Source organism: Enhydra lutris, unplaced genomic scaffold (genome assembly GCF_002288905.1).
Source record: "Enhydra lutris kenyoni isolate GAN:26980312 unplaced genomic scaffold, ASM228890v2 scaffoldscaffold63, whole genome shotgun sequence".
In the NCBI taxonomy this organism is placed as follows: Eukaryota; Metazoa; Chordata; class Mammalia; order Carnivora; family Mustelidae; genus Enhydra; species Enhydra lutris.
The window spans coordinates 9,774,916-9,799,415 of record NW_019154147.1 but is presented as its reverse complement, the minus strand read 5'-3'; the positions used below and the strand labels follow the sequence as shown (position 1 = coordinate 9,799,415).

At 47.5% G+C, this 24,500-nt stretch overlaps 1 protein-coding gene across 2 annotated transcripts in view; it reads left to right on the top strand.

Annotated features, from left to right (window-relative positions):
• The window catches only part of LOC111158806 (transient receptor potential cation channel subfamily V member 3), a 28,480-nt gene extending 9,714 nt beyond the window's left edge, over positions 1 to 18,766 (top strand). Inside the window, exons 6-17 of one of the 2 annotated variants that reach the window (XM_022521075.1) lie at positions 2,905 to 3,045; positions 4,683 to 4,963; positions 7,071 to 7,247; positions 8,175 to 8,333; positions 8,949 to 9,050; positions 10,777 to 10,850; positions 12,712 to 12,877; positions 14,237 to 14,303; positions 15,545 to 15,819; positions 17,052 to 17,164; positions 18,299 to 18,378; positions 18,672 to 18,766. In XM_022521075.1, the coding sequence (XP_022376783.1) occupies positions 2,905 to 3,045; positions 4,683 to 4,963; positions 7,071 to 7,247; positions 8,175 to 8,333; positions 8,949 to 9,050; positions 10,777 to 10,850; positions 12,712 to 12,877; positions 14,237 to 14,303; positions 15,545 to 15,819; positions 17,052 to 17,164; positions 18,299 to 18,378; positions 18,672 to 18,766 (1,730 nt within the window). Of the gene's footprint in view, positions 1 to 2,904; positions 3,046 to 4,682; positions 4,964 to 7,070; positions 7,248 to 8,174; positions 8,334 to 8,948; positions 9,051 to 10,776; positions 10,851 to 12,711; positions 12,878 to 14,236; positions 14,304 to 15,544; positions 15,820 to 17,051; positions 17,165 to 18,298; positions 18,379 to 18,668 lie in introns of both variants that reach the window. The other variant, XM_022521074.1, reaches the window with a different exon arrangement.
• The last annotated feature ends 5,734 nt before the right edge of the window (positions 18,767 to 24,500 follow it).

Genomic DNA, 24,500 nt, shown 5'->3' with positions numbered 1-24,500 from the left:
CGCCACTGGGGGCTGAGGGGCTATAGAACCATGGGGAGTGGGAGTCATTTTTCCTCACTTTGGGCACGTTACTTTGCCTTTCTGAGTCTCGTTCCTCCATCTGTCAGGGGCTAATATTTCCTTCCTATGCTGCTAAGAGGATCCAAAAGCAACTTTTAAAATATTATTTTTAACATTTTGTTAAAGGCCTTCAGAAATTTGCCTTTTTTAAAGCGATGTATTCAACTAAAAATTATTATTAAAAATTTTAAACATGCATTTGAGATTAATATAATGAATGATTTTATATCCATCATTGCGATTCAACATAATTATTTTTAATTACATAAATAACACATGAATAGAGTTTCATTGTAAAACATTCAAATAAAATGAAAGAAAATATGGCATCAGAAATAAAGTAGCCAACAGGAGGGTTTGGAAGATAGAGTCAAGGAAAACTTTGAGAAAGTAAATAAATAAATAAATAAAGGTATGCAAAAGAGGAGAGAAAAAAAAATAAGGAAAGCAAAAGATCTACCTAGGGAGCCCAGCAGAAGAAATACAGAATAGAGAAAATGGAAGGGAGTCCATGGTCAAAGGAGTAATACAAAAATATTTTCCAGACCTGAAGGACCTACATTTCCAGATTTTAAAAACCCACTGAGGCGCTCCTAGGTGGCTCAGTCAGTTAAGCAACTGACGTCTGCTCAGGTCTTGACCTCAGGGTCATGAGATCAAGTCCCACATTGGGCTCTGTGCTCAGCAGGGAGTCTGCTGAAGAGTCTCTCTCTCCCTCTGCCCCTCCCCCCGCACACACTCTAAATAAATAAATAAATAAATAAATAAATAAAATCTTTTTTAAAATTTAAAAATAGATAAATACCCTTAAAACATAAAAAAAATTCAAGTATTTAATTAAGTTAAAAAAAACAAACCCTTTGCCCCTTTTTCCACTCTCCTCTCTAGAAATAATTATGTTGTGTAGACCTTGAGGACTTCCCTAGGCTTTTTACAAATGTGTATATGTGAACATAGAAACATGTTTGTTTATTCATGTATCTATTTAACATAGAACAATAGTATACTGTTTGCATTGTTCTACACCTTGCATTTTGTTTTTTTTAAACTCTATGCCTTAGACACCTTCTCATCCCAGAATATGCAAGTCTGCCTCCTTTTTACCTGCCCTAGTCTGAGTGTGGCTATCCTGTGGCTAATTTCTGTATTCCCCTGTTGATATATATATATATATATATACATATATATATATATGGATGTTCTTCAATTTTTCACTATGAAAATATCACAGTACGTATTCTTGCCTATGACCCCATGCTCAGAGCACACGTTTTAGGAAAATACTTTGAATTGGATTTTCTGTGTTCAAAGGCATGCACATTAAAATTTGTAATGATAATTGTCAGATTTGCTTCCAAAAGATACTAGTTTATTCTCCTCGAAATACAAAGTATTCATTCCCTCATTCTCTCACCTTTCACTAATACTGGAAATTATCTTTTTTGTTTGTTTGGTTCTGCTTTGTTTTTTGTTTTGTTTTGCCAATCTAGTCAGTGAAAAGTAGAAAAGTGTTAACTTGCTAGATTCTAACTTCATTTTCTCAATTATCAGTGATTCCAATCATGTTTCACTTTCTTTTTTGGCCATGTGTATTTTCTTCTCTGTGAGGTGTTTGTTAATTTTTTCTCAGTTTTCTTTTAAGTTGTTTGTCTGTTGATTTGTAAGTGGTCTTAATATATTAGGAACTTTAAAAAACCTACTGTCTATTTATGTCTCAGATATTTTCCCCAGCCTATCACTTGCCTTTTAACTTTACGATGTCTTTTGAATTACAGAAACCTTACATTTTTTTCTTTGTTAGTTTTTTTTTTCTTTGTGGTAGTGTTAGTTTTTTCTTTGTGGTTGTTTCTGCATTTTTGGATTTTGCTTAAGAAGTTCTTCCTTATGAAAAGATTAGTTATCAATGAATTTTTTTTTAAGATTTTTATTTATTTACCCGACAGACAGAAATTACAAGTAGGCAGAGAGGCAGGCAGAGAGAGAGAGGAGGAAGCAGGCTCCCCGCTGAGCAGAGAGCCTGATGCGGGGCTCGATCCCAGGACCCTGGGATCATGACCTGAGCCGAAAGCAGAGGCTTAACCCACTGAGCCACCCAGGCGCCCCTATCAATGAATTTTTGTTTTTTTTTTTTTTTTAAACTCCTACTTCTTTAATCCACCCAGGAATTTATTTTTGTATATGGAATGGTGGCAGCTCTTTGGAAAATGCTGTTTCTGGTGGGACATTCCTAGAGCTATCCCCTCCCCCAGCCTTTCAGAGCCTTCCATCTGGAGAGTCCACAGACTCCACCAGCTGGGTTAATGTCCCTTCAGCCCCTTCCTGCTGCTTTCTCCGGTTCTGTTCCTCAGTCATTGTGGCACCACTCTCCCAGATCCCTTCTTTCCCAGCCCCCACAGGCCATTCTGAGGACTTTCTCCCATGGGTCTCTGGCCCTCATCATCTCTTTCTCCACTGAAGTGGCGGTTCCTGCCAAGTCTGGGCTCCTTCTAATGCATCCTCCAATTTTGCATCCAGAGTGATCCGAAAATACACATGTGCAAAACTCAAAACTCTGGTCGTGTCCCTTGCCTGCTTCAATGACTTGTGACTTCCCACAGCACTTAGGATAAAGTTCTAACCTGGCTTATGCAGTCTCGATTGCCCCCCACCCGCCCGGCCCCGCCCAAGTCCCCCAGCCCTTGCGACTCCCAGTATGGTAGCACTGAAGTCTCACCGCAGCCTGGAGCAGGAAGGCAGCTAGTATTTTGCTGTGGCTCGGCAGGGAGTTCGGGGGCCAGGGAGGGTCTGTCCCCCAGGGCCCAGCCACTGAGCGCCCCCCTTCCTCCCTCCCCACTCGGGTCGCAGGGCAGACTGCACTGAACATCGCCATCGAGCGGCGGCAGGGAGACATCACCGCGCTGCTCATTGCGGCGGGCGCCGACGTCAACGCCCACGCCAGGGGAGTCTTCTTCAACCCCAAGTACCTGCACGAGGGCTTCTACTTTGGTGGGTGCTGCCCCCCCACCGTCCGGCCTTCCCGACCCGCCCCCGTCCCAGTAGGCGCTAGCGGGCTGGCCTGGAGCCCCCACTGCCGGTTCCTGCCCGCTCGGCACGTGGACATGTGGACCCGCCCCAGGCCCAGAGGGACAGTGCCCGGGGAGGCCGCTGGGATAGAGCCTTCTGAACTGGGGGAAGGGGCGCGAGTGGGCATCCACGTGAGCAGACTCAACTTCGCCTCTGTCCCCGCGCTCAATGCTTTCCAGGACTGCAAACACGCAGTCAAGAGTCAGAGAGGAAGATTCCCTGACTGACAAATTAGGGAGTTCAAAAGGAATTGGGGTTAGGATACTCTGGGTAGAAAAAAAGATTGTAATGCCTAATTTAGATATAGTGAAATTCACCCGTTTTAATGGATAGTTCTGTTCAGCCCCACAAATGTATACAGTTGACTAACCACCACCATGAGGGCAGGGTATAAATAGTCCCATAACACCAGAAACTTTGCCCCCACAAATTTGTCAACCCCTTTTCCCACTCCAGCCCTTGGCTGCAACCACTGACCTGTTTTCTCTTCTGGGTGGTTTTTTGTTTGTTTGGTTGGTTTTTATCTGTAGGACTAGCTGGGTCTGAGCAGCCATGAGGACAGGGTCTTGTACAGTCCATTGTCCAACATTAGACCCTGTTGGAACCAGTGTTGGGAAATGTCTGTCAGGTGGGATGAAGAGAGGGAACAGAAGGGAGATTGAAAGGGAAACAGTTGGAGACCTCCTGTCCAGTCCTAGTTCCATCCCAGGCTTGCTGTGTGACCATGTATGAGTCACCTGCCTTCTCTTTTCTTAAAAAACATTTATTGATCACTTACTATACACACCAGGCACCGTTCTAGGTGTTTGAAATGTATCAATAAATGAAACAAAGATTCCTATCCTCATGGAACTTATGTTCTAGACTGGAGGAAAATGATCAATAATAAACATAATAAATAACACTGTGTAATATCTTAGAAAATGGTAAGTGCTATGAAAATATAAAAATCAAGGCAGGGAAAGGGGGTCAGGAGTTCCAGGGCAGGGAAGTGGATTTCAATTTTAAATAGTGCAGTTAGGGTGACTCATTAAAAAGGTGATGTTTGAGTGAAGACTTGGTAGAAGTGTGGAGATGCCCAAGGCAGATGCTGAGAAACAGTACTACAAGCGAGGGGGAACAGCCTGTGCAAAGGCCCTGAGGTAGGAAAAAATGCCTTGGCATGTTCTAGGAAAAGGAAGAAGGCCACTGTGGCCGGAGAGGAGTGAGGGGGATAAGAGAGGAGGTGATGTCTGAACATGCAGGGCCTGTGGGCTTTTGCTGGAACCTGGGCTTTTATTCTGGGCGAGGTGAGTCTTTTGTGTCACTAGGATCAGTCTGGCTGCTATGCTGGGGATAGTGATGGAGGCCTGGGATAGAAGTAGGGAGATCAGTTAGGAGGTAATGGCAGTGATCCAGCTTTGGTCTCCCCGCTCTCCCCGTACAAGGCAGAAGGTGGGGGGAATTACAGGGAAGCTCGGGTGTCAGTCCTACTGAGGACATGGGCCTCAGTCCTAGGGCTTGCGGAAACTGGGCAGGTCTAGAAGAGAACTGAGGTCCAGTGCTCCCTACTGCCCCAGGCGAGACCCCACTGGCTCTGGCGGCGTGTACCAACCAGCCTGAGATTGTGCAGCTGCTGATGGAGAATGAGCAGACTGACATAACCTCGCAGGACTCACGGGGAAACAACATCCTACACGCATTGGTGACAGTGGCTGAGGACTTCAAGACACAGAACGACTTTGTGAAGCGCATGTACGACATGATCCTGCTAAGGAGCGGGACGTGGGAGCTGGAGACCATGCACAACAAGGATGGGCTCACGCCACTGCAGCTGGCTGCCAAGATGGGCAAGGCTGAGGTGGGGCCTGGGGGGGGGGCAGGAAGGAGGGCAGGGAGGCTCCTGGCCAGTGCTTTGGCCTTTCTGGGGACCCCACAGATTGTACCTTGGCCTGGGAAAGGTCAGCCTGAAGTCTAGGAAGTACATTTGTGGCATGGGGTGGGTTTGTTCTGAGTGACCACACAGAAATATGGCACATGGAAGCCCCCTCTGGACTTTAGTCCCTGACACTCTGTGTTTCTATGCCCTGCTCTGGGACTCCCATCTGGGGTCAGAGTGGAGGAACTTGAAGGCTGTGGTGACGTGGGACCTCACAGGCTTTGTGGCTGAGGATTCCTGTGTGGTGAGGCAGGCACACAAGCCAAAGCTATGTCTGAAGACCCTTAGGGCCTTCAGCCTCTCAGGAGGCTAGGAGTCCCAGAATGCCGGCTCTGCATCCAGAGCCAGTGAGCGGCCTGAGTCTGGAGAGACTTCTCTCTGTCTGTCATGTTGAAACTCTGAGCCAGGTCCCCAGCAGAAAGTGTGGTTTTTTGTGGCCCTTTGTGCCCTGTGTGGAGTGGCTGAGGATCTCAAGGCTTAACCTTGGTGAAGACTTGGGTTGAGGCGGGCTCCCATCACTGTGGGTGCCTGGAGACACAGCTCGGTCTGAGATCTAGGTCAGGACTCAGGTGGGCCCGAGGGCAAGGCCCAGAGCAGCTTGCTCTTCAGCCTCCATGTGTCCAAGCCCTAAGAGTGGACTGAGTTTCCTGGGAGGCTGTGAGAGGACTGGGTGGGTGCAGGGGGCTATTGAACAATCATAGCTGTGCCCTCCTCAGGGCAGCTGACAGGGGAGGCGGGGGCCTTGAGGGCCTTGGGCCCAGTGTCAGTGGTCAGGGCTGGGGCCCACAAGGGACCTTTTCATTCTCTTGTGGGGGAAGGAAGGGTTGGAGATTGGCTTTGACAAAGGAGAAATTGTATGCCTTCCCACCCTCCCTACCGTCTCCTACCCTCCCCCAGGAACACAGTTTGTGGGGGACTTTGAAGAGAGTCAGATTAGGGTTGCAAGTGGAGCTTCCTGATAGCTGCTGTGGCATGTGCTGTGGTGCTTGGAGCATGGCCCCATGACCTTTTGACTCTCTAGAGGATAATATGCTCCCCCGTGGCCAGTCCTGGGGAGGGGACTCCCCCATTCCTGGCCCTCTCTCTTCTTCATTCAGTGTTCTTTGGAAAACCTTTCTGGATGCTGCCCAAGTTGGCCACTATGCTGGGAGTGGAGGGTGCAGAGATGCTTAGACACAGACCCTGTTCCTTGGGGCTCTTTGAGGCTGGGGCCCAGGATGGGGAGACTGGCCCTGGAGTCAATCTGGAGGTTCTCTGCCTGGACTGTGAGGACAAGTCTCCCATATGAGATGAGATGGGAACCCCACTGGGTGGTGTGAAACCAGGGCTCTGATACTGTTCTCCCCAACAGAACCCTCTTCCTGGGTCTTGGTTTGGTGCCCCAGGAAGCTCCGGCCCCAGTTCTAGAAAGGAGTGAACTGGAGAGCAGTGGCTCTCCACCTTGCTTGTACTTTGGAACTGCCCATGGAGCTTTACAAAACATAGATATCTGGGTCCCACCTGCAGAGCTTTGGACTGAATTAGTCAGTGGTATGGGATTGTTGAGTGTCCCTAAGTGACTCTACTGTGCACCAGAGTTTGAGGGTCACCTGGAGAGTGGATTTCTCAGGCCTCTCTGCCAGGCTGGCAACTTGTATGGCCCACAGTGACCCTCAGCTGGAACGGTCTTGACTGAGGGTAGGCTAGGGAAGCTGGAAAAACTTCTAATTTCTTCTCCCATCCAGGTCAAATAGAAATTATTTCTCAAAATTGTCAGTTCTCAGATGCTTCACCGAATGGAGTCCCCAACTGGTACAAGGTTTTATGATCTTACTGTGCAGCTTTCTGCACCTTGCAAAGGGCCTCCGCACCTTTTGTCCCTTGTATTCTCAGTCCCTGGCGAACTAGGCAGAGCAGTGAGGTTCACACGGGTTCTGCAGTGGAAGCCGAGCTCGGGGCTTACGGTGGCAGGTGCAGAAGGGGCTCAATCCATCCAGGTGGGAACATCTTCCCAGCCCTGTTCAATGGCTGTTCCTCTTTCTGTCCCCAGATCTTGAAGTATATCCTCAGTCGTGAGATCAAGGAAAAGCCACTCCGGAGTCTGTCCAGGAAGTTCACAGACTGGGCATACGGGCCTGTGTCGTCCTCACTCTACGACCTCACCAACGTGGACACTACGACAGACAACTCGGTGCTGGAAATCATCGTCTACAACACCAACCTTGATGTGGGTCTCTCAGGGGGGCTGGGGGAGGGCTGGGGACGAGGGGCTGGGCCTCAGGCTGCAATGGGAAGACCTATGGCACTAGCTGGACATGTCTGTAGTCCTCCAGTTCTTTACCTCGGTGGGGAGAGTCAACACAGAAAGGGCAGGGCTAGGGCCGGTGCTGTGTTTACTTAATCCTAACTAACCTTGCGTTATAAACTTCTGTGGTGGGTGTCTCCTGGCCCCAGAATCCTGGGCAGTATGAGACGGCGGGTGGGATGATTGGTGTTGATCCTCGCCATCTTGTTTCTCCTTCTCTTCCCTGATGGTTCTATAATCTCCCCTACCCACAGAGAAGGCACAGCTGCAGCAATCAGGGAGGCCTTCCTGGAGGAGGCAAGGGCTGGGGCGAAGATCACTGAAGCTGGAGGGGAAGTGAGAGGATCAGCAGTGAGAGGTTTTCAGCTTTTGGGGGGGGAATTGAGGCAGCAGATTAGACCTTCATGATCCCCATGTTACCAAGAGCCATGCTTACTGGAGCCTGCCTTGTCTGGGGTCTCCCTGAACCCTCACAACCTGCTGGTTGGTAGGGCAGTTTGGTTGATTTCAGTTTTATAGATGAGGAAATCGAGGCCCTGGGAGTATTGGGGGTTTTCCCAAGGTTACACAGTGAAGGGGCCAAGTTGGTTTCAGTCACGGCCCTTCCCCCTTGCTCTTGCTCCCCACTAAGCACTGGGTCCTCCCACTGGAAGCCCAGCTCCTATGGGGTTTGGCTGCTGCCTGGGGGCACTGGGAAGGAGCTACAGGAGCCAGAAATTACTCTCCCCACATTTCCAGCCAAACCAGCCTATGGGACAGAACGATTGGCCCCTTCTTGCAGGGGTGGTGCTGACTCAGAGCTCCCTTTGGAATGAGGGCCCTTTGAAAGTGGTGGTGTTCTACCCCCAGAACCGGCATGAGATGCTGACCCTGGAGCCCTTGCACACGCTGCTGCATATGAAGTGGAAGAAGTTTGCCAAGTACATGTTCTTCTTGTCATTCTGCTTTTATTTCTTCTACAACATCACTCTGACTCTAGTCTCCTATTACCGCCCCCGGGAAGAGGAGGTACGTGGGCCCCTGGAGGGAGGCGGGTGGGGTGGTCAGAGCTCCAAGAGCTTGGAGAGTCCCATGTGCATATGAGGAAAGTGAGACCCAGAATGACCAAGACATTTGCACGGTGTTCCCCAGTTGTCATCCTGCACAGCTTCTAGGGAATTGAATACGTCTCTGGTCCTCAGCAATTGGGGGAAATCTGGAGGGTTGGAAGACCCAGGCTCCACCTAAATCTAGAGCTAATTGGGTGTTTCTGCCATGAGGGTCGCAGAAATGGGAGGGGGGATTCCCCCACTCTGGGCCTCAATTTCCCATTCATTACATGGGGCAGAGTTTTAGCTTCGAGTGTCCTCTAAGTGTCTGGATATGAATGGGTTCTGGAGCGAACAAATGCCATGAGGTGTGAGGGGTCGTTAGCATGGATTGGACTGTAGAGTTCTGGGTCCCACTGTGGGTGGGGACAGGGGCACAGAGCTGCCGTTCTTTCTCTCCCATTGTACCGAGCTTGGGCTTCACTTTGGCCTCCAGCTCAACTAGTGGTCTTGGCACGTGTGTGTGAACCCTACACCCAGAGGGGCCTTCCTCATTCCCCGTCTTGCTCCCATCCATTCCTTCCCTTCTTCCCAGGCCCTCCCACACCCCTTGGCCCTGACGCACAAGATGGGGTGGCTGCAGCTGTTAGGAAGGATGTTCGTGCTCATCTGGGCCATGTGCATTTCTGTGAAAGAGGTGAGTGGCTCACTAAGCCCTTTACAAGGCAGGCAGAGTGACCACAGGCCTGGCTTTGATCCACCCTGCTCTGCCTGACTATGGAGAGGGGGCTTCTGGGGAGTACTTCCTTTCTAAGCTTTAGATTTTGTAGATCCAAAATTAGTTTCTTAGGCAGGCCTGTCCCACCTACTTTATCTATCCACCCTTCTATCCCTCTATCAGCCATCTACCCTCCCAGCCACTCAGTGACCCGTCCTCCTGTCCGTCCATCCACACATTCAGTCACTTCTCTCACTGACCCAGCCCTTCGTCTGGGTTTATCAATCAGTCCCTTGTCAACCATCCACCAATGAATCAACAGGTATATTTTGAACACCTTCTATATGTGGAGCCCTGGGGGAGGTGAGAGGGAGAGAGGGAGTTTGTCCTCTTTAAACTCACAGTCTTGTGGGGGATTTCAGATAGGCACAAACATCTGGATCCTAAAATGGATGATGTAAAGGGCCCTGTGTGGGGTTCAGACCAGCACTCAGAGGAAGAGAGATGACTTTTATCTGGGGACAGGACAGGGAGGGAAGGCATGAAAGCAGAGTTGGTATTTAGTCTGCAAGGGCGGGATTTGGCATGAGGGCATTGGAGAGAAGGTCATTACAGAGTGGGCAGGGGGAATAGCATTAAAAGGCTCAGAGGCAGGAGAGCTAATCCATATCTTTTTTTCTTTTCTTTTAATTAAAATTTTAATTTTAATTCTAGTGTAGTTAACTTACAGTGTTACATTAGTTTCCTTTGTACAATATAGTGATTCAGCAGTTCTGTACAAGACTCAGTACTCATCACAGGTGTACTCATAATCCCCTTGACCTAGTTTCCCCCAGACCCCACCCTCCTCCCCTCTGGCCACCATCAGTTTGTTCTCCATAGTTAAGAGTCTGTTTCTTGCTTTGTCTCTATTTTTTCACTTTGCTCATTTGTTTCGTTTCTTAAATTTCACATGTAAGTGAAATCATATGACATTTGTTTTTCTCTAACTTATATCACTTAGCATAATGCTCTCTAGCCCCACCCATGTCATTGAAAATGGCAAAATTTCATTCTTTTTTATGGCTGAGTAGTATTACATTGTATATATGTCCCATCTTCCTTATTCGTTCATCTATCAGGGGACACTTGGGCTGCTTCCATAGTTTGGCTATTATAAATAATGCTTCAATAAATATAAGAGTGCATGTATCTTTTTGATTTTGTGTTTTTGTATTGTTTGGGTAGATACCCAGTAGTGCGATTACTGGATCATATGATATTTCTGGTTTTAACTTTTTGAGGAAACTCCACACTGTTTTCCACAGTGGCTGCACCAGTTTGCACTCCCACCAATAGTGCAAGAGGGTTCTTTTTTCCCCACATCCTCACCAATACCTGTTGCTTCTTGTTTTTGGCTTTAGAAGCTAGGCTGTGTCTGGGGAATGGCAGGGAATTGTGTGACTGTGCTGCTTTGCAGGGTCTGGGTGAGGATAAGGCGGGGGGAGTGAGAGATGTGAGAGGATTTGGGGGTGCAGCCACTCCTACCCTGGGATGCCTCTGCTCCCGGGCATAGGTCCCCTTCTGTATTTCTCACCTGGGCTCTGGCTTGGCCTTCATGCCCTCCCCCTCACCGAGTCTCAGTCCTGAGGAAACACTGCCTTCCTCAGATCCTCCAGTGAGAGGCATGCAGGGGGTGCAGCTTTTCTTTCCTTTTTGGCCTCAGGGCATCGCGATCTTCCTGCTGAGACCCTCAGATCTGCAGTCCATTCTCTCTGATGCCTGGTTTCACTTTGTCTTGTAAGTAGGTCTGTCCCATTTGGTCACCACTGCACAGGCAGGGCCAAAGTCCTGTATGGTGGCCGCTGTGTCCTCTGGAACCACCCTCCCATGTCACCATGTCCCAGTCATTTGGCCGTAGTCTCGTGGCCAGGGACCTCCTCTCCCTTCTAGTGAGAGAAGCCCATGGACACCCATGGAGAGCACCAGAAGAGCCTAGCACAGTGCCCACCATCAGGTTGCAGTGATGACTGTCTCCACCCTGGCAGGTGTGGCAGAGAAGGCAGGAAGAGGCTTAGTAGTGGTTTACTTCTTCAGGAAGAGATGGTCTGGGCCAGTTCCTCCTAGTTTTGTGGGGTCTAGAGGTTGCCATCTTGGACTCTGGCAGATCGGGGCTGAAAAGCACTAGAGAAGTCATCAAGTCTCATCCATAGGCACAAAAACCAAAGCCCAGAGCAGGGAAATGAGTTACTCAAGGTCACACCAAGCCTCGGTGGTGTCAAAGCCAGCCCCAGCCACCCCATCATCTTCACCTTATGCTAGAGCAGGGGTGGCTACCATAGGGCCAGGAAGCCCAGCTCAGCAGCCTCTCTGAATGAGGTCACGAGTTGACATCAGAGGCTTATGGGACACCTGTCTCTCAAGGAACAGAGGCTGATTCAACATTGCTGCCATGCAAAGGAAATAGGACTTGCAGTGTGGAACGAAGTACGTTGGGCTCTTCGGCTCTGCAGATCTCACCAAAGTCCTGCCTCAGAGTATTTGGGAAGCTGGTTCTATAGGACCTTAAATCTTGGCCCAATGTTTCCAAATACCTGGGTGTTTATTATGTATGCACCTGCCTTCTAGAGGCATAAATGGAATTCTTCATCCCTGTGGGCAAGTGGGGTGCCCAGATACTGCAGTGAGTAGATGGACCCCATGATATCTCCCTCATGGGAGTCTTCCACCTTTGAGAAAATATGAGAATTCCAGTGAAGCGTTTGTTTATCCAGCCACTGGCTTTAGTGCAGACAAAAGGCACCAATGCATTGCCCTGCTTTTCAGCTTCTTAGGTGTTTTGTTAATGAGGGATACATCATGCTTCCTCACTTCAGTCTAGAATGCATCGATCGCCCAATCATTTGCTTTTCATTGCACATGAAAAGCAAGGTTGCCTGTGTCCTAACTTTAACTCATTGGATATTTTATAATCATGGAGACCGTCTGATGTTCTAAGCAATGGAGCTTTTTATCTAGATGTCTGCATCACTGATGATGTAGTGATGTTTAGGAGTTGATGCTGGTCCTGTGTGTTTGTTATATGTTGTACTTTAAAATATATATAACCTAAAAGTTGCCATCTTAACCATTTTAAGCGTACAGTTCAATGGTGTTAAGTACATTCATATTGTTCTTCAACCAATATGTTCAAGAGAGCTATCATTTAGCACATATTATAGTTGTTAAAAGACTTTTGTTATGATTGGCTTTTAAGTATAGACGTTGTTAGCTTTCATCATTTTTGTTAAAAACGCAATCACTCACTTACCTCCCTTAGTCTACTCCAGCGGCTCCCTGATCTATGTGGGCATCAGAAATCACATGTGTCAGTTAAGATATATGGGCTTCTGAACCAGAATCTCCTTGAGTCCTCAGGATCTGTACTTTTAAAAAGTCCCTGCCAGCTGCAGGCCACCTGCTGTCGGCTCTGACACACGTCTGCTGATGCCATCCGCAAGGCTGGATGTTCGAGTAGAGAGGGTCTGGGTCAACCTTACCCGTCTCTTCCACGTTACCCTTCAGGGTGCCATTTTGGGGGTGGAGGGGAGATTGGGGTTGGAATGTCTCCCTGGATGCTGAGAAGTAAGTAAGGCCCTTGTCTCCTGTGTCTCCTGAACAGTTTTGTCCAAGCTGTGCTTGTGATACTGTCTGTCTTCTTGTACTTGTTTGCCTACAAAGAGTACCTCGCCTGCCTCGTGCTGGCCATGGCCTTGGGCTGGGCAAACATGCTCTACTACACACGGGGATTCCAGTCCATGGGCATGTACAGCGTCATGATCCAGAAGGTGCGTTGGGGGCTCGTGAGCATCACAGACACACAGGCATCTGTGCTGGGGAGATGGGAAGTCCTCAGAGAATGTCCATTTTTCCAATGGGGAAGCAGGTTGGAAGAGAAGCCTGCTTCTCTCCCTCCCAAACACCACTGTCTCCCTTTGCTTGTGGCCAGGCTTTAAGAGTCTAGACCTTGAAACACCCGGGCTTGTTGGGCCCTGGGAAGGAATGATCTCACCCCCAGGCTGTGGTGTGCTGGTAAGTCTTTAACAAGTTTATTGCCACAAGGATATTTACAAATAATGAACTATATAATGGCCTTTATTTAAATTCCACATAGCCAGAAGCATTTGTTGATTTTTCTTGGACTCCTGTATCTGCTGCCCATTTATGGTTGCAAGTGACAGATATGTCAATATCGGTTGATGTTTTCTTGAAGGAGTAAGACGAAAGTGAAACAGCGCAGCCTTATGAGAACTTCCCTTGCTTGTCAGTGATGCGAACTACTTACTCGCTGATTTGAATAATAGTTCTCAAATATTGGAAGACTACTTCATGAATGTTACTGTCTTATTCATGACACAACAGCTACAGATAGGACACATTTTAAATTTTAATCTGCCTTACCATCATCTCTATTGCCGTCTTAAATCTAGATCTAGACAAATCTAGGTCTAGACAGTCAGCAAAATCATGAGTCTGTGATTTGTCCCACTCACTGATTCCCATAGTGTAAATCCTAGCACGGCTGATTTCCAGCTGCCAGGATGATGGAGTCAAACACAGAGTCAGAAAGCGATGCTTAGTAATGCAAGATATAGTAGGTACACAGTATGGCTGCCAGTGACGTAAATACCCTTAGTCACGTAGATAATTGTAAAGTGAGTGATGAGTTTTGAATATTATCTTTGTTTTTACTATAATTTACTTTAATTATAAGTTTACGTGATTTAATTTTTCATAATGGTTCTGTTTAACAGCCAGGTTACAAAATTGATAAGAATGTAACCGTCAGCTCTAATGAGCTGACATCAGACCCCAGCACACCACTGCCCCCAGGAAGCGTGAGGTTTCTGACACGAGACACTATGAAAAGAAGTGCTCACGTACAGAATGAATCACCGGGGACAGGCACAGACTATGTGCCAGAAGGGGGAGGGAGGAGAGCAGGAACGGAAGGGAAGGCTTCTTGGAGGAGATGGGACCCAGAACAGAGCTTTGGGGCATCAGAAGGGTTTGCTAGGGGAAGGGAGAATGGTCTGGGAGAAGGCGTGGTCAGGGCGGGGGTTGGAGGAGGGTGGGAAACAATAAGATCAGGGTCTAGTGAATATATACTCAAATCTTACCCTTAAATCATGTTTCTCCTTTTATAGGTCATTTTGCATGATGTTCTGAAGTTCTTGTTTGTATATATCGTGTTCTTACTTGGATTTGGAGTAGGTAATTTATTTATAGATAATAGGAACTGCCACATTCGTAAAGCACTTTATACAGATGTCAAATGACAGCATCCCCAGCAGCCTCAGCAAGTCATGTCACCTACCAGCGGAGCACTGGCCGTGCTTAGCATTTTCCAGGCATTGTCTTTTTATTTCTCTCAATATCTTGACCAAGGGGGAGTCATCGTCCCTGGTCGTAAGGTAACTGAGGCTTAGAATCAGACCTGTCATCCACACTGTGGGGTGTGCCTCCCGCATTCGCATCCAGCATCTTACGTGGCCCCCACAACCTGAAAGAGGATTGATAGGTGGTGTTGGCCCCATTTTACAGACACGGAAGGTAGAGTCTGCAGCAATGTGACTGATGGTCTTTGAAAAATAGGAGTAAATTAATGCATCGAAGTAAGCTCCTTTGGCTCCCCACATCATGTTACTTACGGTTTGGTTCAGGTATATCTGTGAGGGCCTCTGCTCTCCTGGGGACTGGGGATGGGGAGCCCCCTCTTAAAGTCTCTTCATTTGTACAACCTGATTTTATTTCTAGCTTCTGCATAAAGAGGTATCATTGAATTTTCCCATCTCCTCCATCCCCCTACCCCACCCCTCATCCTCAGCCATGATCATTGGCATTTGAAATTAGGCAGACATTCACATCTTCTGGTACCTTTGCTGGGCCACAATTTGTTTATTTATTTGCTCCTTCACTTGCCTGTTTATTCATCCATGCATTTACTCACTCATTAATTTGACCATCCATCCATCCATCCACCTGTCTATGGTGTGTTGGAAAGAAGAGAAGAAAGAGGCCCCAGTCTTCTTGGCCAGGGGATCTCTCTACAGAGCGTGAGGAAGAGACTCAGGACTTTACAGTCTTGGAGGAGATGACCCAGGCCACAGGAAGCTGGGAGCCCAAAGCGGGACACACAGAGATTATAGATCACAGCTCTGCAAGGCTGGGAGTGATCAAGGGCTGAATGGCAGAGTAGAGGAAGGAGAGAAGAGTGTGGGCTTTGTTAGGCAGGAAGAGTTTTTTACAGGAGGTCATGGCGAGAGAAGCAGCCTAAGGAAGCTTCTAGGAGCTGAGGGAGGCGGGAGGTGAAATTTAAATAAGCAGAGGCTGAGGCTGTAGGCCTGCAGGGTGTGTGGGGGAGGGGCGTGTGTGTACATGCAAGTGTGCAGGAGCTTGTTGGGTAATTAAGCAGCCAGAGCACCAGAGGAGAACACCCTCTTCTGTCCTCCCAGCCCTGGCCTCGCTGATTGAGAAGTGTCCCAGTGACAATAAGGACTGCAGCTCCTACGGCAGCTTCAGTGATGCCGTTCTGGAACTCTTCAAGCTCACCATTGGTTTGGGTGACCTGAACATACAGCAGAACTCCAAGTACCCCATCCTCTTTCTGTTCCTGCTTATCACTTACGTCATCCTCACCTTCGTCCTCCTTCTCAACATGCTCATCGCCCTGATGGGAGAAACCGTGGAGAATGTCTCCAAGGAGAGTGAGCGCATCTGGCGTCTACAGGTGAGCCTGGCAGGACCCCTGCTATGAGGGTCTTCCTGGGGACTCCATTCAGCACGTTGTATGGACAGCTGTCTGTACCAGGGACCTGGGGTGGGGCCTGGGAATCTGCATCAGCTCCCTGTGGTTGGCCAGGTTTGGGGAGATCTTAGTCTAGGGTACGGGCAGTATGACTGGACAGCAGCACAGGTGAGAAAAACTCAGGCTTACAGGCATGATCTGCTCAGAGTCTGGTGTGATGTGTGGATGTTGAAATATGAACTTTGATTGCATTAAGAGGAGTTATACGGCATAGGACAGTGGAGGTGACAATTCTGCACTCCTCCATCGGGCTGCAACATTCCTTACATGCTGGGGGTCTTACACACTGAGGACAGTAACCCACAGGATGGTCCAGAGCAGGTTACCAGGCTTAGGAGAGGACTTGGAAACTGTGCCTCACAAGAAATGGTATTGGGACTAGGGTTGAAAAAGGTAAGAGTTTCTTCAGGTAGCTGCGGAGCTGCTTGTGAAGGGACAGCTTCCTTCTGTGGCCCCAGATGGCAGAACTGAGGTATCTGGGCAATGACAGGGAGAAAAGCTTTGCTTTGTCACGAGGAAGTTTCTAATTATTAGGGCCTTCTTTATTTTATTCTATTTATTTATTTGACAGACAGAGATCACAAGTAGGCAGAGAGGCAGGCACAGAGACAGGAGGAAGCAGGCTCCCGCTGAGCAGAGAGCCTGATGCGGGACTCGATCCCAGGATCCTGGGATCATGACCTGAGCCGAAGGCAGAGGCTTTAACCCACTGAGCTACCCGGGCGCCCCTATTAGGGCCTTCTTAATTGGATTGTTGATTCCATTCAAGAGAGATCTGACAAATTATTGATAGTTAAACGGTGAGGGGATTCCAAGCCTGGCATGCAGGTAAGATTACACGATGTCAGCACCTCTCTTCACCATGGGATCCCAGGATCCTAACATTTTCAGTTAGGAAGCTCCTGGACTTCCAGAAACAGTGTTTATGTTGTGTTTAAAGTAATTTGAATACCTTTTCCTAACTTACTGGTTTTTCATTTTTGAATTCTGGAGATTAGATGGACCCTTCGGATCTGTGCATTAAGCTTCCAGTTGGAGGTGAAGCTGGCTGTTTGGTGGTGTGTGTGTAGGGGGGGGGTGTCTGCACACTCATACAGAGCTGTGTTCCTGGGCCGGCTTCTCATTGATGTGCTTAGGCTCATGTATGTCCCCAGAGAGCCAGGACAATTTTGGAGTTTGAGAAGATGTTACCAGAATGGCTGAGGAGCAGATTCCGGATGGGAGAGCTATGTAAAGTAGCAGAGGAAGATTTCCGGCTGTGTTTGCGGTAACAAAGGGAAAGGGGCCCCTTGGTGTGTGTCTTTGGGGGGCTGAAGAGAGAGGAGTCAGTGAATGTCAGAGAAATGGTGCTGTCCTTTGTTTCCCAAACCACACCTACAGTCGGTTCTGGCCTCCTTAGAACATGGAATTTGCTCCTCTGTGGTTGCTAGCACTGGGACAAAGCTTCTCCAGTTTCTGCAGGGAGAGGGAAGGAGACTGCTGGTGGCCATTCCCGTCTCTGCCCGTGCAGCTGCCTCCGTGGCCTCTCCCGGTCCACTCTCTTGTTCAGGAAAGATTTGCCAACCCAGCAGTCTCTGTCCTTTTCTCTAGCCTGTGTGGGTTCATGGAACACCAGGGGACGTGAGCCATGTTTGTCGTGGGTGACTGGAGAGTGAGACAGCTACTTGGGACAGATATCAAGGTTTTTGGTTTTTAAAAAGTACCTGCACGTGCCATGACCAACTTTTCTGATGATGAGTCTACTTTATCCTCTGGCTGACTCCCTGACCTTATGGATGCCTTCCATGTATACCTCACCATGCCCAGCTTCTCTGACTGAAAGTCCCACGCTGTGGAAACCACTGTTTCCAGCTCTATAACGCTTACCCTGACGAATATCTCTGATGTTCACACCCTCATTCTAGAGCTGCTCCCTGAATGTGAACTTCAGCCAAACCACTGCCTCTGTTGCCATCTAGCACCTTAGACTCTGCCCACTCTTACTGGGGTCTGAACCCTAACTGCATTCTCCTAGTGCAACCTTAACTCTAGTTTAACCTTAAGCTTCTAAACTTCTACAAGTTTAATCCTCACACTGTCACCTCAGCCTCGGCCCTCTCCCCCTCCTTCCCCATGGACCGCCTCTCGGCAGTAAGGCACAGCCGTTGCTGTCTGAAAATGTCCCCTTGACACCTCTCTGAGTTTCTGGGCCCCACACACTGGGACGGGACTGATCTCTGAGGGCTGGGAAGATGGGGAGTTTTAAACCCCCAAACTGCTGAATGACCATGTGTGGTGGGAGTCCCAGATCCCTGGGATGGAAAGAAAGGGAGCTGTTTAGAACACTCCAAATGTCATGCTAGTTGTTTGCATTTAATGAGGCGCAGTTGAGAAGTAGTGAGAATGATCATCACACTTGCAGGATCAATGAGGTGAAGTGGACTGAATGGAAAACACACGTCTCCTTCCTCAACGAAGACCCGGGGCCCGTGAGACGGACAGGTACCGTTGCTGTCTCAAAGTGTGCTGACCATGCCTGTCTGACCATGTGACCAGGGGCAAACTGTGTCTGAGGGCCCTGATTTTCCCCATCTGCAAAATAGGAGGTTGAATTAAATGGGTTCTCAGGTCCCTTTCAGCTGTGACATTTTATATCCCTGGTAGGAATAACTTTTAACAATCAGGTGGGGATAAAAGAATGAGGTGGTGTGCTAGACATGGAATCCCACATTACAGAGCACCACCTTGCTAAAATAGTGATTTTGGCGTTTTGTTTTGTTTTGTTTTTAAAGCAGATTTCAGCAAAATCCAAGATTCTTCCAGAAGCAACAGCAAAACTACCCTCAACGCATTTGATGAAATAGATGAGTTTCCGGAAACTTCGGTGTAGAAGCAAAATCCAGAGCTGGTGTGAGCCTGGGCTGTCTGACGCTGCAGTCTGGGTCCTGGACTCCGGGCTAAGGGCCTACAGCAGAATGTGGCCTTGCACTGCATGACCAGAAATGGAAAGCAATCTCATGCCAAGTGGTGGCTAAGCTAAGAGGCACCTGTCAGTCTGCTTGAATGAGAAACACCCTGGATTATTTATTTTTTTTACTCAGCAAAGGGTTTGTGTAAACCCATGGCTAGGAGTCCTTGAAGTCCAGGGCGAAGGCCTGGACTCACCAACTGCAGGACAGCTTGGCTGGGAGAAAGGGGTGGCGGGGAAGGGGCAGAGGCCTGAGGAGCAGAACTTCCTTCCTGCCAACATCTCCTCGACAGCCCCCAGCCCCAGCCCTCACTTTCCACTGTCTCCCTTACTGTGACTGGGTCTCCTGAATTTAAGCGATTCTTGATCCCATCCCATCCCAGAACAAACAGGACTGAACTAAGCCGGACGTCCTGAGGGTCGAAGGGACTGAGCTTTGGAAATGCCCTTCTGGACCCTTCAGGGAAAAGGAAACTACCCTTGGAATGAGTGCCTTGGTATCCCAAGGCTCGAAATGTCTCAAACTAAGAGACATTTTTAGTAGAGTAATTAACACAGTTAATTTTTTATTTTCAATAGAGAAAAAACATTTCAGTTTTGAATGAAAGTTACTTCAGATGAAGTATGTGATTTTAAAAGCTGAGAAACAGATTTGGGGATTTGGGGCTGGATATAAGTATTATATACTTGGCCTCAGCGTGGCCAGAGCAGGGACAAAAAGCTTTTCTTTACAGACACAAAAGTCCACATGAGACGTGCCAGGCAGGGCCTGTGTGGGCTGCTGTGACCTGGGTGGAAGAGCTTGGCCCTTGTCGTCATTCTGGCCCTGCCGTCATGCATGCCTCCCAGCTGGGAGCGGGGCTTCTGATATAGAAATAGCAGCTGCTCTGTTTCCATGGTCTTAAATCTCAGAGGTTACTATTATATATCAGTACTTCTCATTGGAGGAATTTAACGAAATACCCAGAATGCTCTGGTATTAAATGTTTTTGTTAACTGTGAATTTTGAGGCTGAAGAGAGGGAGTGTGAGAAAGGAGTGTTTGCCAAAACATAGGTCTTCTTTTTAGAGCCTCATCCTCTGATTTTTCTCCCCCTGAAATTACGCAGAGTCAGTCTGAGGCAGAGGTGAAGTGGGGATGGGAGACTTCTTCCGGATTACTGGAACTTAAACAACTATAAAATCTGCTCTGCCTTAGGAACCTGGTCAAATGATTCATGTGAGAGTTTCTGGAGGCGGGATTATCAAGGTGTTAACCACGAGTTTGAATTTTAAAGGGCATAAAAATAAATGTGGCCTTTTAAACAACTTGGCAATTGGCTAGTGAAGCTGACTTGAGGCAAACTGAGGAGTGTGAGCCAAGCACTCTGGGCCACTCTGAGCCACTCTGGGCCCTTTTCTCCACTCTGGGATGCTCTGTGTGCCAGCTTCCCTGGGTGAGTGGACACTTGGCCTTTGTGTCCCTGATGAGCCAGGGCTGGGAGAAGAGGGGTGGGTCTAGGACGAGCCCGAGACCTGCACACTTTGCTGCAGTCCCTGTACTCCCAGCTGAAGCTGACCAGGGCTCTAAGCTGTGGTGCTCTGGTGTGAGCAGGGGTAGCAGGGATGAGGTATGTTCTCTGGAAACAGATGATTGAGGGAGAAGGGTTGTCCTGGAGGCGGGAGGAGCACCTGTGTTCCAGATGGGCAGAAACAGTGCCAAAGGAAATTTCAAGGACAAAGATTTTGGTTCCCTCCAGTCTAGCAAACGCTCCAGATATTGAAGATGTTTAAGCAGAACTCATTAGGCATGTTAAGGATCACAGTCAGATGGACTGTGAGGTCCTTTTAGCCTGGAGGTCAGCATCCTGTGCCTGGAGTTCCCTACTTGTGTATGTCCAGAGCAGATGTTCTGGTCTGAAGGGCAGCCATTGGGATCCATGGTGCCATGATCTGGGAATTCCAGGATTGTTTTGATTTGGATAGGAATGGATGAAGTTGCACAGCTCTCCATTTGCCACTTGAACAAAGGCTGCGGGGTGAGGCGAATGGAAATCAATAGTGGTATCTTGGTCCTCTCACGCATCTGAAGAGCTGTTATCTGTGGATCTGGATGGAATTTGTTGGCAGGGGCATTTTCTGTACCGTATTCATCCCTGAAAGACTTTCAGCCAAGGTCACCTGAGCCTGGGTAGGTTTACCAAGGCGAAAGGAAGCAGTGAGTCAAAGATCATTGGTTTGAAAGAATCAGTTCCCTTATTTTATACCTGGAAACTAAAGACCAGAAAAGAAAGTGGACTTGCTTAAAGCCATACAGCCATGCGGGAAGTCACATCAGAATTGCTGGAGCCAGAGTGCTCTGACTCCTGGGCCACAGGTTTCTCCCAGCACAGTTTCAACATAGTTATTCAGTAAATTTAAGCCTGCCTTTGCGGTTGCCACATATATTACGTCAGGGGGCTAAGGGATTTTGCTCAGATGATTCATGTTGACCGTCTACATGGTCCCAGTGATCCCCAGAACAGGTTTAAAACTCAAGTGTGCACATAGGTGTGCACAAACCACACACACACACATCACACCGAATCCACCGGCATATCAGGACATATTAAAACTTCAGAATTTACATTTCAGTAATTTAAGGGATAGGCATTTTTCCAGGGATGGAATCCCCCATGCTCAGATAATGGTTTTGGCTGGGAGTTTTCCTTTGGCCAAACTGCCTCAAGAGGAATCTATTATTCTAGACATTATGTGATGTATGCACCTGGAATAAAAATGCTGCTTACCTTCCTCTCTGGGATGTAGAAGGTGTATGAGATTGTACTGTGAAGTAATTAAGCTCTTAGAAGGCTCCTGCCTGAGAGAGCCCAGTATTATTGAAGTTCCTTTCCTTCCTCAAGGCCTGGTTTAACTGTGTCCTTTTGCTCTGGGCGGGGCCCAGGTGGATGGGCCGTATTCCTGGCCTGTAAGCCATACTTGAGTTTTGCATTGATTTACATGTTTATACTGTGATCTTGGTTCCAAACATAGAATTATCAGCTTGTTCTCATTGAATGTGCCTGATCCTTGTCAATTTTAATTCACATACTTGTTCTTAGTGTTGTGTGTGTGTGAAACTCTGTGTTTAATTAAGAAGTCATAGAGTAAGAAGATTTTAGTGCCATTGAAGAAATGCTTTCATGATTTCTAATAAATATTTATTTTGCCTTGCTATGATTGTAGTTTATCCTTTATCTTACGTATGCTACTATGAAGACCAACTAGGAATCCTAGAGTGTTGCTTAATCTAAGGCTAAAGGAAAGCCCACTTTTTGGACCTGAAATATTGGTCCCAACTCAGGGACAGAGTAAGCACACTGTGAGACAGGTCACCTTTGAACAGTGTTTACATCTCACAATGTATTGATGTCCAATACCCTAGCTGAACCATGCAGCAACTCTAGAACCAGTTTGAGTAGAGAGGGACTAAGGGAGTTGAAATGACATGCCCAAAGTATCACAGCCAGAAAATGTCAGCGGCTCAGGCTTACATGACCCCCGAGCAGTGCTCCGTCTACCGTGTCCTGCTGCCTGTCAATTTACTTAGTGTGGCTATAAAACCATGGCTCCACGAGAGATCAGAAAGTATAAATCCCTTCTGTCCACTTCACAGGACCTTTGTGAGGAGGCAGTGATATTACTATCATTACTGGCCAACTCATATGTATAGTCATTTGTAAAATTCTTTTGTTATTTCATAAGGATGGCAGTTTTTAACTTGAATGCCAAGACACTGCTGTGTCTTGGTGGGTTGCAGAACTTGCAAACAATTTATTAATCAGTGATCTGCTGCATTTGGTGAATTATTAACTTAATCCAAACAACTCCTAGAGCAGCATCCTTCACTGGGATGTGTCTTCTTAAATGGCAAAGAAATGGGAATTGTACATAATCTACATCCTAACTCAAGTAAGCTTCAGCTTCTAATCTAGGAATGTGCTATCCATGGGAACATTCTGGGTGGACTGATAGGGTGGTGGAAGACTGAAGAGGGGTGGAAACCCCTCTTAATAGGATATATTCTGGGAGTGGGATGTCTAGGTCAAGGGATATGAACAGTTTTGTGGTTCTCAATATTGTAAAAAGTTACCTTCCAAAAGGTATTTTGCAACTTAAGCCTTTAAGATGATATGTTTCCTATTTATAAAGGTTTTCCTGCCACACTGGTTATCTTAATAATGCAGTGTTATAGGTTTGACGAGTATTATATCCCCATTTAACAAGTGGAGAAACTGAGACTTGGACAGACATGGAATGATATCTAAAGGTCACAGTGTTTTTTCCTGGGCCATGGGCCCAGGTTCTCTGAGGTTTACGAGTTAGTGCTAGTCAGTCGTGCTAGCTTAGCCTGAGTCACATTTAAGAATACGTCTCATCCAGGTAAGGGGAGTGTGGGGGTGGGATAGGGCCTCAAGAAGAGGGAACAATGTGGGCAAAGACTAGGGAGCTTGATGCAGCTGAGGATGGAGGAATCTGTGTGGCCAAACTGCTGGGAACAAAGGGACAAGTGACATGAAATAGGGCTGGAGAGGTAGGCAGAGGCCAGAGCACATAGGACATGTTCAGCTTTCATATAAAGTTTAGAGGATGCTACTAAAAGGCTTTACAGAGAGGAATGACTAAATCTGAACATTCCCCTGTTTTTGCAATGGGGTTGCAGGCTTAAAATGGTATATGTTCCCCCCTGCCATCCTTTGGGACACAGTAATGTTTGAAGAGTGTACAATGAAGTGAATTCTAATTGAGAGTGATGGGCATACTCAGGGAGTGGCTGGGAGAAAAGGAAAGAAGGCAAGGACATTGGTGGGATATGAAAACACTTCAGTAGTGAAGGGATGTTTAAGCACACTCAGGCGACTAAATTTTACTGGGCACTTATAGATTGAAGACATTGGAAAAGAGATCGGTAATGTCTTCAAGATGGGATGAAAGCAGAGAGGGGCAAAGGGGCAGGCCAAAAAGTCTTTAAGATGAAAGGAGAGTTTAGGAGCATTTTGAAGGAAGAGGAGGGATTAGCTAGAGCGAGGGCTGAATGGGGGTGAGGGGTAGAGGAAGGAGGGAGAGAATTCTGAGTGGAAGGACCAGTCTGTGTGAAGGCGTATAGGAATAAAACAATGTGAAACGGGCTAGAACAGAGAGGACCTGAAAGGCAAAGCATCTAGAGAGGCTGTGGGGGAGAGAACAGCAAATCATAAAAGGCCTCTTGTATTAGGAATTTGAACTTGAATAACTTGTTATTCTGTGTTGGGCACTGTGCTAAGTACTTGTCTGTATCAGCCCACTTATTCTCTATAATAATTCTAAGAGGGGGACACTATTATGATCACCCCCATTTTACAAATGCAAAAACCGAGTGTGCAGACTGTTAGAAATAATCAAAACAGAATAAAACTGAAAGTGGCTAAAACCAAACAGCACTATGCTCTAGATTTTTAAAAAATCACATTTAATTTAGAAACTCTGAATTCAGTAAATACTGAGTCAGAATAAATAAGACTTTGCATTGGTAAAATTTTATAGGTAACTAAAATTTGATGGAAAAGTAAAAGGACTCTGGTCAACATTTACATCTGGAAAAAACTGACCCAGAAAAATTGGACTCAGACATAAAACAGAAGGCATTTTCACAGTGGGGG